This window comes from Nomascus leucogenys, chromosome X (genome assembly GCF_006542625.1).
Source record: "Nomascus leucogenys isolate Asia chromosome X, Asia_NLE_v1, whole genome shotgun sequence".
In the NCBI taxonomy this organism is placed as follows: domain Eukaryota; kingdom Metazoa; phylum Chordata; class Mammalia; order Primates; family Hylobatidae; genus Nomascus; species Nomascus leucogenys.
In genome coordinates this window covers 47,779,062-47,793,900 of record NC_044406.1, presented here as the reverse complement: position 1 = coordinate 47,793,900, position 14,839 = coordinate 47,779,062, and the positions used below count along the sequence as shown (strand labels likewise).

The 14,839-nt window shown below is 41.2% G+C and overlaps 1 protein-coding gene across 1 annotated transcript in view; it reads left to right on the top strand.

Annotated features, from left to right (window-relative positions):
• The window catches only part of MAOA (monoamine oxidase A), an 82,949-nt gene that overhangs the window by 41,217 nt on the left and 26,893 nt on the right, over positions 1–14,839 (top strand). The window contains exons 4-5 of the mRNA XM_003271020.4: positions 8,857–8,961; positions 9,691–9,782. Of these exons, the coding sequence (XP_003271068.1) occupies positions 8,857–8,961; positions 9,691–9,782 (197 nt within the window). The remainder of the gene's footprint in view (positions 1–8,856; positions 8,962–9,690; positions 9,783–14,839) is intronic.

Here is a 14,839-nt window from a genome sequence, read left to right as displayed (position 1 = left end):
ATTAAAAAAAATACTATTCTGATGTTTAAATCCTGGGAAGATGGTGCTAAGAGTATAATGGCTCTTAGTTCATCCACCCTTTCATTCCATGCCATCACCCTATCTCCGCCATCATGGTTATAAAGCCATCACTGAAGTAACTTCATCTAGTAGTAGGGGGCAGGGCCACATCCTCCCAGACACTGTGATACACAAGGTGAATGCACTCACTTAACAGCTTAGCTGACAAGAAGTTCTGCTTTGCCCTTGGCCCGTCTCTACCTGCTCTTATGTACTTTCTCACTGCACTGTCTTGTTACGAGGAGGACAGGCTAAGGGCAGAAACTCAGCGTGAAGCCCATGATGCACTTGCAATTTTAGCTAGATGTACAAGCAATTTCCTTCCTTTCTCCTCGGTGTTGGGGAGTGATGTGCCCTTTTGTCCAGAAGGGATACAAATGAAATTGTATTCCCATGTGTGACATTTGGAAAATAAACATTCTTGTTGTCACAGCTTCTATTTCATCGCATATTTTCCTGTGTTATGTCATGCTTCTGCCAGTGCAAGCCAGAATGTGAAGAATGCCTAGGAGAATATTTCTCAAGTGTTTTCTAAGCAACATTAATCTTAAAAATACTTTGCAAAAACAGGGCATTTAGTAGTCAGATAAATTTTGGAAGTGCTCCATATTCTATCCCTGTCTTTGATAGTCAAGATGCCCGTTAACAAATTAGGAGTCCTAGGAAGCCTGGCAATAAAAAAGACTATTGAACACAAACCGGGATTTCCCAGACTTATGACCATGGAAACTATTTTCATATAACACCTGTAAAGATCAGAGTAAGAGATACTATCACAGGAAGTGTTTTTAGAGATTTAGGTTCACAAATTACCAAAACTACTCAGGAATAAATAGAAAATTGAATAGACCTATAATAAGGAAAGAGATTGAATTAGTAATTTAAAATCTCCCACAGGAACAAACCCAGACACAAATGGCTTTACTGGTAAATTTTACCAAAAGTTTAAAGAAGAATTAATACCAATTCTTTATAAACTCTTCCAAAAAATACAAGAGGAGGAAAGATTTCTCAATTCATCCCATGAGGCCAGTATTATCCTGAATAACAAAACCAAAGACATCACAAGAAAACTACAAACCAATATCCCTATATAGAGATGCAAAAATCTTCAAGAAAATACTAGCAAACTGAATCTAGCAATATATTAAAAGGTTTATACACCATGACTAAGTAGGATTTATTCCAGGAATGCAAGGTTAGTTTAATATACAAAAATCCAATAATGTAATGCACCACCATATTAATAGGATGAAGGACCAATAGCATGTGATCATCTCAATAGACAGAGCAGAAACATTTGACAAAATTCAACATCCTTTTATGATAAAACCACTAGAAAAGCTAAGAATAGAGGAGAACTTCCTCAACTTAATAAAGGCCATCTGCAAAAAACCTACAGCTACCATAATACTCAATGGTTAAAGATTGAAAGCTTTCCCTCTAAAATCAGGAGCAAGACAAAGATATTTACTCTGGCCACTTGTATTTAACATTGTACTAGGGATCTTAGCCAGGGCATTTAGGCAAGTAATACAAAAAAAAAAAAGAAGAAGAAAAATTGTATTTGCAGATGACATGATCTTGTATATAGAAAATCCTGATACTGACTAAAACAACTCATAGAACTGTTAAACAAGTTCATCAAGGTTGCAGGATACAAGATCAATATTCAAAAATAAATTTTATTTCTATACAGTAGCAATGAACAATCTGAAATGAAATTGAGAAAACAACTTCACTTAAAATAGCATCAAAAAACAATAAAATACTTAGCAATAAATTTAACCAAAGAAGTGCAAGACTTATATACCTAAAATTACAAAATACCATTGAAATAAATTAAAGATGTAAATAAATGGAGGCATCCTGTGTTCATGGACTTAATATTGTTAGGGTGACAATACTTCCCAAGTTGAACTACGTTTTTAACACAATCCCTTTCAAAATCCTAGCTGACAGTTTTTGCAGAAATTGGGAGATTGATCCTAAAATGTATATGTAAATGCAAGAGACCCATAATAGCCAAAGCAGTTTTAAAAGAGAAGAACAAATTTGAAGGACCCACACTTCCTGATTTCAAAAATTACTATGAAGCTAGTGTGCTAAAACAATGCGTACTTGTATAAAAACAATGTGTACTTGTATAAGGATAAACATATAGGTAAATGGAGTAGAACTGTGATTTCAGAAATAAACCCTTACATTTATGCCCAACTGATTTTTGTCAAGGGTAGCAAGACAACTCAGTGCAAAAAGTAAAATAAGTTATTTCAACAAATGGTGTTGGAACAACTGGATATCCACATGCAAAAGAATGAAGGTGGACCTCTTCTCACACTATACACAAACATTAACTCATTTTAGACCTAACTATAAGAGCTAAAAATATAAAACTCCTAGAAGAAAAAATAATAAATCTCTGTGAGTTAGCCAGTGATTTATTTGATGATACTGAAAGCACAAGCAACAGAATAAAAAATAGATAAATTGGTCTTCATCAAAAAAAGTTTTTGAAGTGTTGTCATTTGTATACCATCAAGAAACTGAAAAGACCATCCGTAGAATGGGAGAAAATATTTGCAAATCATATATCTGATAAAGGACTTGTATTCAGAATATATAAAGAACTCTAACAACTCAATAATAAAAAGACAAACAACCCAATTCAAAAATGGACAAAGGACTTGAATAGATACTTTGCCAAAAAAAAAAGATATGCACATGATCAATAAGCATCTGAAAAGATGATCAATGTTATTAGTTATTAGGGAAATGCAAGTCAAAACCACAATGAGATATCCCTTCACACCCAACAGGATGGCTGTAATAAAAAAGGCAGACATTAATAAGTGTTATGCAGGATGGGACGACATTGGAACCCTCATCCATTGCTGGTAGAAATGTAGAATGATGCAGCCACTTTGGAAAATAGTTTGGCAGTTCTTCAAAATGCAGTGTCAGAGAAAGAAAAGTGACTACTAATAATTAAGGGCTTCTTCTTGGGGTAAAGAAAATGTTCTAAAATGAGCTGTGATGATGGTCGCATGCTCTGTGAATATACCAAAGACCATTGAATTGTACACTATGAATGGATGAATTATAGGATATGTGAATAATATGTTAATGAAGCTGTTAAATAGCTATTTGTCCTCACAATGTGATATTTTCATCTTTTTTCACACTTCCTGTTTCTCCTGAGTTAATGGCATCTGTGAAAGAGGAAAACTATTTTTTTAAAAAACTCTGTCAATTATCTTTGATTACACAAAAGCTGCCAGAAGAACTCATTATTGTTTCTATCTTAACTGTTTTGTTTGTAATTTCTGTATATAACTAGAATCCCTTGGAAAAGATGACATAAATTTCTTTTAAAACCCTTCACTGTTGGGGCCAGGCACAGTGGCTCATGCCTGTAATCCCAGCACTTTGGGAGGCCAAGACAGGAGGATCACTTGAGCCCAGGAGTTCAAGACCAGCCTGAGCAATAAAGTGAGGCCCCATCTCTACAACATAAATAAATAAATAAATAAAAATACAAAAATTAGCCATGCATAGTGGCACACACCTATAGTCCCAGCTTACTTGGGAGACCGAGGCTGGAGAATCACTTAAACCTGAGAGTTTGAGACTGCAGTGAGCTGCGATCACAACACTACACTCCAGCCTGGGTGACAGAGAAAGATCCTGTCTAAAAAAGTATAATAAAACCCTTCATTGTTGATGGTATGGCATCATTTATATCTGAGTTTAATGGTTCTCTTTTTCCAGAGATGGGACTACACAACTCAGGCACCCATTGCATTGGTAGCTGTACAAGTCTTGAGACAGAGGCTGAGAATATGAAGTATCAGGTCATAAGCAAACACATACGAATGTGCTGCCAGCCCTTGAAATGGTGTGAGAGGTTAGAGATAATTTGGTATTCATAAACATGGAGCAGAGGCATGAAAAATGTAAACCATAAGACTGTGCAAATATAATAACAAATTTGAGGGTAGATGAGTTCCCCAGGGAAATGGGAAAGGGGTGGGCAGAAGGAAAGGAAAAGGCTAAGGATCAGACTCTGGGGGATTCAGTGGATCATAGAAGGAGGGGTCTTGGGGAACTAGGCTGAGACTTGGGACAACTAGCACTATCTGATGGGGTGGTGTCAGATGCAGCCAAGTGCTAATGGGATGGATACATCCCTTCATATCTGGCTAAAAGGAGCTCATTGGTGACCATAGAGAAAAGGGCATCCACGGACTTTTGAGGATACAAGTCAGATTTTAGAAAACCGAAGGCTATGAAGGCAATGGGGGCATCATTTGAGTGGGACTGTTAAAAGAATGCAAAGAGGATGACAAATGAAAAGGACAGATGTCTCCATGTAGGGTATGAAGGCTTTTTCTAGATTGAGTGAAGCTATGTATGTTTGAAGAGAGCTTGGATACCTGCATTTGGAAAGAGGAAGATAATGCTTTTGTAAACTATTAATACAACACAAAACTGCCATCCTATTTAATGGGTCTCTTCTTAGATGATTTTAAAATTTAAAGCATTGTTATAAACTATAGAAAATAAATCATCAAAAGATTCATCTGACAGGCTTTGTCACAAAACAATGGGACTAGAAGGGTCTCAAGGTATTCATATAAGCTGGACAGGCATGTTTCTAAATTAATCTGGAAGATAACTCTTTATTTTCCAGATGATTAAAGAAGGCTATTTGGCAGCTTCCCCAGTGGCTTATGATACTCTAATAACGCTCACTTCCTTTTGCTTAACTCAAATATAAAAGTACAGAGAGATGAAACTCTCCAATGTGCCAATCAGGAAATGCTATTTTGCTTACTATAAACTTAGCTTATCTTATAGGACCAACAATAAAGAATTATGTGGGAGCCATAAACTGCCATCTCCTGGCAATAGTGTCCTGTTATTATGAACATTAGTAGATTGAAGATGTAGTTTCTCAAAGTCACTTAAGTGTTTTGGGGCACGGTTCCAGGGACATTGCGTTCTGCTTGACATAAACAATTTCTGCTGTATCAAAGACACTGCTCTTTAGAGATTACAGGCCACTCTGGAAAACTAGTAAGCTTTCAGAGTGTAGGTACAAAAGGAACTTGACCATTACGCTAGATTTTTCTCCTTTTATTTTTAAAGAGCAGTAATCATTTGGAAGTGTTCCCAGAGCCCTGCTTCACCCTCTTAGGTCATGAAGGCATTCCTTACTGAGAAGTGGCTTCGTATTCAGAAACTGCTGACACCTTGGTGAGAAAACTATAGAATCACATTTTGGAGACTGAGACGGTCCACACTGTCAGGCAGTTCTCACTCAGCCAAAAGACATCTTCCAGGCCCCCCTACTGCACTGCTTTAGGGATTCACACGTGCAAAAGTGTTCCCCACATACGTGCATTTCTTTTTAGCAGGTTTGGGTTTTCTGTGAAACGAGAATAGAGAAGCCAGAAACTGATAGAGGTGAAACTAATTGATGAAATCTTTTATCAACAGCAAAGAAGTTTATGTTATGGGCCTTTATGGTCTTCTTGTTTTTTTTTTTCTTTTGAGACAGTATCGCACTGTCGCCCAGGCTGGAGTGTAGTGGCATGATATCGGCTCACTGCAGCCTCTGCCTCCAGGGTTCAAGCAATTCTCCTGCCTCAGCCTCTCGAGTAGCTGAGATTACAGGTGCCTGCCACCATGCCCGGCTGATTTTTGTTGTTGTTGTTGTTGTTGTATTTTTAGTAAAGACAGGTTTTTTTGTTTGTTTGTTTGTTTGTGTGTTTGAGACAGAGTCGTGCTCTGTCGCTCAGGCTGGAGTGCAATGGCGCGGTCTTGGCTCACCGCAACCTCTGCCTTCTGGGTTCAAGTGATTCTCCTGCCCCAGCCTCCCAAGTAGTTGGGATTACAGGCGCCCATCACCACGCCCGGCTAATTTTCGTATGTTTTTAAGTAAAGACAGAGTTTTGCCATGTTGGTCAGGCTGGTCTCGAACTGCTGACCTCAGGTGATCTACCTGTCTCAGCCTCTCAAAGTGCTGGGATTACAGGTGTGAGCCACCGCCTCTTCTTTTAAAATATTCCGTGGCTCCCATTTCTAAAATGATTGCCAGGCCAGATTTTCCTCTTTCCTTGAACTCTTTGTTACTTCTCCTGCCACCTCTGTTTATCAAGGCTCAGATCAAGGGGTCTTTGGACCTTGTGTGAAATCATACTCAAGTTGGCATCTTTCTGTGAATAACTTCATTAGGAATGTGGGACACATTTTGTTGAGTTATATTTATAATACTTTTCTTTATGTTCCCAGACTATTGAGAATATTTATTTATGTATTTATTTGTTTATTTATTTATTTAAGACAGTCTCACTCTGTTGCCCAGGCTGGAGTGCAGTGGTGCAATCTCGGCTCACTGCAACCTCCGCTTCCTGGGTTCAAGCAATTCTTCTGCCTCAGCCTCCCGGGCAATATTTATGTTTTTTAATAAAATTTTTTTCCAAAGCAAAGATCAGTTTTGCATTAGACTATTCCTTGACTATACATGCATTTTACAGAGGAAAATGTAGATTTTTCCAGATTTCAGTTAAAGGAGGAATTATAACAAGGACCAGCTGCTCTGAGGCTGCCCCTGAGCTATTACTTAACCTCAGCCCCTCTCTTCTCCATAGCTATTTTTGTTTTCTATGTAAAACATCTTTGCCCATTTCTCTCAGAGTATGTATTAGCATTTTCCAAAGTTGTTTATGTTCCCTCAGTGGTCGTCTTCCACCCCTGAAGCTTCTTAAGTCTCTATTTTTACTCCTTAGAAACAGAAAAGGCACATGTGGAAGATTTCTACATTTCACATTTCAAAGTTCTCTTTCTTTTGGGAAAGAAAAAGTTGGAAGTTTAAAAATGCCTCTAGAACAAACCTATCTCCACGTTCCATCAACTGTATAGGAGGCAGGAAAGCATGTTTTATGAGCAAAGGCTTTGGGAGCAGGAAATTTCCATTCTATGATGTACCAGCTACTGCCGCTGGGCTTTAGTTTCGTTATTTATAAAATGGAAATATCAATAGCGCTTGCCTTCGCAGGGTTGGAGTGAGCATTGTATGAGATATTGCATATGAAAGGCTTTAGCCAGTGTCAGGCATAGAGAAGGATCTCAATAAATGTTAGTGATGGTGGTGGTGATGATGATAAAGGATTTGGAGTCTCAAAAAGTTGTATTGCAGCGTTACAACATAACATTTTCAGATAAGAAACGAGGTCACATATTCTGCCAGGGTTATTTGAATTTGCTATGTGGAAGGGAAAATTACTTCTCTGTCACTTAATGGCTGCCATATATTCTTACTCAGTTAGGAGGTGTGCATACACATGCTTGTGATGTCTTGTGTCCCTGCCCTGATGGTCAGGAGTTTTGTTTAAAGCCCTTTAAAAAATCCAATACAGCTTTCAGTATTCTGCAGTGCATGCAGTAGACTTTCTACAAGTAAATGTTTTAATTAAAAAAATCAAATTATCATGCAAATTATACTGGTAGAAAATATTTTGGCCTTATGAACATTTACAAGACATTGATTTTTAAAGTAAAAGAAATTAAATTAGCAAATAAGGCCTTATAAACTACCTATTTCTGGTCTATTTCCTAGGGACTCACCTCTACTCACCATTGCCTCTCTTAGCACTTTGGCTGTTACACAATGAAATGAAGTTAATGGTTTCTAATAATGAATGAACCATCTTCATGTTAGAGGTCTTGGTACCAAGCAATAGAAACCAACTCAGGCTAGCAAGAGGGAATGTACTGAAAGGAAATGAGAGGACCTACAGAACTGATGTGAGGCTGGAGGACCACACTTGAGAATGAGCAAAGAGCATGAGAGCTCTGGCAAGTTAGGGGCAGGAACCATAGCCATGGTCTTTGTAGCAGGAAGCATCTGCTCAGCACTTAGCCACGGGGAAAGAAAACCCACAGTCTACTTTCTTCTCTATGTGGGTGACCCACTCCATGGTCAGAGTCCTCTGAGAGTGTATGACTGGCCAAGCTCAGATAACAGGCTCATAGCCAGGCTATACCGGGAGCTGGGGGTAGGGGTGTAGAAATTAAAAAAAAACCCTAACTTATCATTTTCTGTAATGGGAGCTGGTAGCTGGGACCATCCTCCCTACACAGCTATACAGAAAAGAAGAGAGGCAATTTCCCAGAAAGAAACCAAGATACTACCAGAAAAGGGGAATGGATACTCGGCAGCCCACAGTGGCAAGTGCCTGATATTCCACACTGCTAAAAATCTGATTCTTTACATCAGGCATAGTCTGTAGTCTAGCCAGTCTTTATTAAGCCTTTGTAGACCTTAAAACACAGTATAAGACATTCCGCTTTGCTATTCTTGTCCTATATGTGGTCTAAAGACAGTCCTCCACGTCATCATCCTGCTGTTGTCTAAGTGGGAACGGCTTTCTCAAGAGATTAGATGGGAATTCAGGAGTTGAGAATATTGTAGCACCAGCATTAGATACTAGGATGTGCTACCTTTATTTATGTATAATTTCCAAATAAATAGAAATAAATTTAAAGCTATTATTTACTGTAAATTAAAACCAGCCAACACAGCACCAGGGAGATTCTGCACATTTTATTAAATTGGGGCCTGTATAGGTATAATGTATTCAGTTTCCATCAAAGGGAATGTTTCTCACACAGTAGAGGGTCTGGTTACTTTGAAAGTCTTAGGTTGGTTGCTTTTTTGTTGTTTTAGAACACCATTCAAATTTAAGGTATTACTCTTTTTGATTGATTCTGTTTGCTTTTATGTTCTAGGGGAAAACATATCCATTTCGGGGCGCCTTTCCACCAGTATGGAATCCCATTGCATATTTGGATTACAATAATCTGTGGCGGACAATAGATAACATGGGGAAGGAGGTAAAATGTGTGTTCAGTTTGCACATGACCCATTACTGAAATAACAATGGCAACTGTTTAATATCCTTCCATAGTGCAGGGAACATTGCTCCGGACACCAATGCATATCATTTCCAATGTACCCAAACTGCAAAGTTGGTCGTATTTCCACTTCACAAATGGGAAAAATGAGTGCCCAGAGACTATGTAATTTACTCAAGACCTCATAGCAAGGGAACCAGCATACCAACCCACTCTCTTATACAAATGCCTGTGTGCCTTCAACTCTATGCTACTGAGCATTTATATGACATATTTTTGCCAAGTATCTCTACTTACAGTTGTCTGTCTGTCTGTAATGCCATTTTAGATAGTAAAGGAGAGAAGGACTTGCTGCCCCAAAGCTTTTTTATTTAGTCTTAGGCTCTGTAATATCAATTTGGGACATAAAATGGGTATTAGCTTTCGATAATAATGATGATGATAATTGTCATCATTATAATAATTACATATAAATTTGTACATAGACATATATAATATTATCACTATTATTATTGTTTTGGCAATGGCATTAGGACACAGAATCCAAAGAACTCTACCCCACTCGCTGTCTCTATATAGAATTCCATGCCAATCACACATTTCAACACAGAGACCAAGAGACCCATTTTCAGAGGTTTTCATGAGGGCCTTCCCAAGAAGAGGTGGCAGTTACCATCAAACCTGAGAGGGGACTTTCTTTCTCTACAGATTCCAGCTGATGCACCCTGGGAGGCTCAACATGCTGACGAATGGGACAAAATGACCATGAAAGAGCTCATTGACAAAATCTGCTGGACAAAGTAAGTAGACTTGACCATTCAAAATTTACTTTTTATCTTCCCGTCTCGTCTTTTATGTCTTGCCTTGAACTGCAGTGCTTTTCTTAACAACTCACAGAAAAAAGGAGGAAACCTAGTAATCTTTCAGTCAATAGCAATGTTGAGGTCACCTCAAAGTAGGTTAGAACAGAAAATGAATCTAAAAATTAAGAAAAGTAGGTGAATGAAGTACAACTTCTTTTAATGAAAGCATTGTGTGATCTGCAATAAAATCAATAATTGTGTTTTCATATTATGGAAAAGTTGCCTGCAAAAGCAGTTTGAAAGGATATTTTTTAAAAATGTGGTACATTTACAGCATGGAATACTATGCAGCCATAAAAAAGAATGAAATCATGTCCTTTTCAGGGACATAGATGAAGCTGGAAGCCATCATTGTCAGCAAACTAACACAGGAACAGAAAACCAAACACTGCATGTTCTCACTCATAAGTGGGAACTGAACATTAAGAAGACATGGATGTGGGAGGGGAACAACACACACTGGAGCCTGTCAGGGGGTGGGAGGAGGGAGAGCATCATGATAAATAACTAATGCATGTGGGTCTTAATACCTAGGTGATGGGTTGATGGGTGCAGCAAACCACCATGGCACATGTTTACCTATCTAATAAACTTGCACATGTACCCCGGAACTTAAAATAAAATAAAATAAAATGGTAATCCCATATAGATGTAGAATACTAGGAAATGAGAGGAAATCTAGTCTGTAGTAATAAAAATGTTTTCAATTAGACCATGTGTTATTAGTTTATGTGGGGCCTACTATGTGAAGGCACCATACCAGGCACTGAGGAATGGGGGTGAACTTCTTAGGAATAGCCCCTACCCTCATGGAGTTTATGTTCTTCTAGCAGGCAAGACTGACCTTGAACACAATTGCATAATGCTAGGAGAGTTCCTGTAACAGGGAGAACCTTACATGGTCTGAGGGTAAAAGAAGCATTCTCTGATGAAGCAATCTTTAACCTGGAACTAAGGAGTTAGTGCATCAACTAAGAATGAGCCATCGGGGCAGGGGGGAGTCAGAAAAGGTGAACAGTATAGGGCAATGGTATCTTCCAGGAATGACACAAAGGGACAGGAGAGAGAAAGGAAGAGTGGATGAAGTTGGGGGGATAGTATCTGCCAGGAATAAGCCATGGGGCAGGAGAGAGACAGGAAGGGTGGATGGTGTGGTAGAAATGGTACCTTCCAGGAGTAACCCATAGGGTTGATAATAGTGGGGCAGATGTTATGATCTAAGAATGACACACAGTGTCAAAGGGAGAGAGGGAAGGTTGGACAGTGGTGGTGGGAGGAGGGAATGATATCTTCCAAAAATTACCCACAAGGCCAAGAAGGGAGAAAGGGATAATGGAAAAAGATAGGTGGTGTTTTAGGAAAGACCCACAGAAACAAGGGGAGATGGGGACTGGAAGGGTGGATGGCATTGGGGGATTTTGTCTTCTAGGAATGAGCCACATGGATTAGGGGGAGATAGGAAGGACTGATGGGGTAGGAAGATAGTATGTTCCAGGTATGATACACAGGTTCAGAGGGGAGACAAGTATAGTGGATGGTGTTTGCCATGGATAAACCACCAGGATAGTGGGGGAGAGAGAAAAGGTTGATGATGTGGTGGGATGGTATCTTTTATGAATGTCCCAAAGGGGCAAAGGGAAGACAGGAAAGATGGATGTTGCGGGGATATCATCCACCAACAACCCAGAAGTGTAGTGGGGAGACAGGAGGTGTAGATGGTATTACCAGGATATGTCTTCCAGAAATGAGCCACAAAGGCAGGGATGAGAGAGGAAGAGTGAATGGTGTGGCCTGGTTGCATCTTCCAGGAATGCCCCCACAGTGTTAGGGAGTGGGGAACAAGGATGGATCCCTGTGGGGGTATGGTATCTTCTAGGAATGGCCCACAGGGTCAAGGAGAAACAGGCAACATTAGGTAGTGTGTGTGTGTGGTTGGGAGATGGGGTGGGGCGGGGGGGTGGGGAGAATGAAATTTTCCAGCTATTTCTCTCTCTCTGGGGAGAGAAAGGGAAGGTTGGTTTGTGTGGATGGAGATGGTATCTTCTAGGAATTACCCAAACCAGAAGGGTGGATGTCTTAGGGGAAGAGGAATTTTCCAGCAATGACCCAGAGGGATGGTGGGGAGACAGGAAACATAGATGGTGAGGCAAGATGATGTATTCCAGAAATGACCCATAGGGCAAGGGGTAGATACAAAGGTGGATGGGGTGAGGGAGATGGTCTCTTCCAATTATGACCCACAAGGGTAGAGGGGACACAGGTAGTGTAGATCATTTGGCAAAATGGAATTTTCTAGGAATGGTCCACAGGGCAGAGGGTACATAGAAAAGTTTGGTGGTGTGGCAGGATGGTATCTTCCAGGAATGAGCCACACTGGCAGTGGTAGGGGGGAGAAAGGAAGGGTGGATGGTGAGGGGTCATGGTTTCTTCCAAGAATGACTCATAGGATTGTACAGGAATGACCCAGAGTCGTAGCGCAGAGAGAGGAAACATGACTGGTGTGGCAGGATATACCTTCCAGGAATGGTCCACAGGAGCTAGGGGATGCAGGGAAGGTGGGCTTGTTTGCAGGCATGGTTCTTCCTGGAGTAACCCAAAGGGTCAGGGGTGAGACAGCGAGGGTGGATATTGGGCCGCGGATAACTTCCAGCAATGACCAAAAGAGATGGGAGGAGACAGGCAGTGTGGAAGGTGACCAGGATGGTATTTCCAGGAATGACCCTCAAGAGTTGGGAGAGACAAGTAGGATAGATTATTTGGTGGAGTGGTATCTTCCAGGAATGAACCAAAGGGGCAGAAGAAAACATGGTACATTGTATTTAGAGAGATGGAATCTTCCAGGAATGAGTTACCCTGGTGGTGTTTGGGAGGACACTGGAAAGGGTGGGGATAGTATCTTCCAGGATCACCCACAAGGCCAAGGTGGGAGACAGGACAGGGTGGATAGTGTGTTTGTAGGGGGAGGGCATGTTACTTTTCAGGGATGTGACACAGGCACTGTGGGGACACAGAGAAGGGTAGATGTTTTGTGAAGGGGGTGGTATCATCCTGAAATGACCCAGAGGGTTTAGAAAGGTATAGCAGGATGGTATCTTCCAGGAATGAGCCACACGGTTGGTAGTGGGGGAAGATGGGTGGTATAGAGAGATGGTATCTTCCAGGAATGACTCACAGGGGCAAGGGGGTGACCTGAAGGGTAAAAGTTGTGAAGGGGGATATCTTCCAGTAATCACCCAAAGGGGTAGGGGGAGATAGGAAGAAAAGATAGTGAGGCAGGATGATATTTTCTAAGAATGGTCTTCAGGATGTGTGGGGTTAAGTAAACAGGAAAGGTGGATGGTGTAGGAAGATGGTATCTTCCAGGAATGAGCCACCGAGGTTGGCGTGAAACAGGTAGGCAGATGGTTTCGTGGAATGGTATTTTCCAGGAATGAGCTACAGGGCAGGGGGTAGATATAAAGGATGGATGTTATGGAGAAGATGGTATCTTCCAGGAATGAACTACAAAATTGAGGAAGGAGGGGAATGACGGATGAGCTGGGTGGATGGGATCTGTCAGGATGGCCCACAGGGCCAAAAGAAAGACAAGGCAGAGTGGATAATGTAAGGGAGATAGTACCTTCCAGGAATATGACACAGGCAATGCAGGGAGGCAGGAAAGGGTAGATGTTTTGGTGAGGGAGTGGTATCATCCCCAAATGACCCAGAGCGGTAGAGGGGAGATAGGATAGTTGAATGACAGGATAGTATCTTCCAGGAATGAGCCACGGTGACAGTGGTGGGGGTGGGAGACAATAAGGGTGTATGTGGATGGTATCTTCCACGAATGACCCACAGAAGTCAGGGAAATAAGTTTAAGCAAATGGTATCTCCTAGGAATGTGCCAAAAGGGTAGTGGTGGGGGGAGATGGGAAGGATGGATATTGGGGGGCGATATCATACAGGAATGAGCCAGAGGGGGTAGTGAGGGGTCAGGAATCGTGAATGGTGTGGCAGGATATATTTTCAAGGAATGACCCACATGGGCTAAGGGGACACAGGGAATGTTGGCCTGACTGGGGACATGGTATCTTCCTGGAGTGACTCAAAGGGTTGGGGGGAGATAAGAAGGGTGGATGTTGTGGGGAATACATTCCAACAATGACACAGAAGGATGGGGCGAGACACAAAGTGGGTAAGGTGAGGCAGGATGGTATTTTCCAGGTATGACCCACAAGGTTGGGAGAGTAAGAAAGATGAGTGATGGTGGCAGGAAATGGTATCTTCCAGGATAACCCTCAGGGGTAAGGGTAAACAGGACAGGGTGGATAGTGTTGAAGGGGTTATATCTTTCAGGAATGTGACTAAGTCTCTGGGGGGAAACAGGGAAGGGTAGATGTTTTATGAGGGAGTGATACCAAAATGACCCAGAGGAATAGTAGGGAAATAGAACAGTTGCATGGCGTGTCAGGATGGTATCTTCCAGAAATGAGCCACACTGGTGGTGGTGGAAAGAGAGAAGAAAGGTAGATGTTATCATTCAAGATGATATCATTCAAGAATTACCCAGAGGAATAGGGGAGAGACAGGAAGCCTGACTGGTGTGGCAGGGTATATCTTCTGGGAATGAGCCACAGGTGTGGGAGAAGACAGTCAGGGTAGATGGTTTGGTGGAATGAAATCTTCCAGGAATGACCCACAGGGTCATGGGGGAAAATTGAAGGGTAGACATTGTGGATGGAGATATCTTCCAGCAATGACCCAGAGGGATGGGGGAGACAGGAAATGATAATGGTGCAGCAGGATGGTATCCTCCAGGATTGAGCCCTACTGGTAGGATTGTGGGGGTTATGGTATCTTCCATGAATGACCCACTGGGGTCGAGGGAAGACTGGTAGGGTTGATGGTTTGGCGGAATGTTATTTTACAGGAATGACCCACAGGGCAGAAGGTAGATAGGAAGGTTGGATACAGTAGAAGAGACGGTATGTTCCAGTAATGAACTATAGAATTCG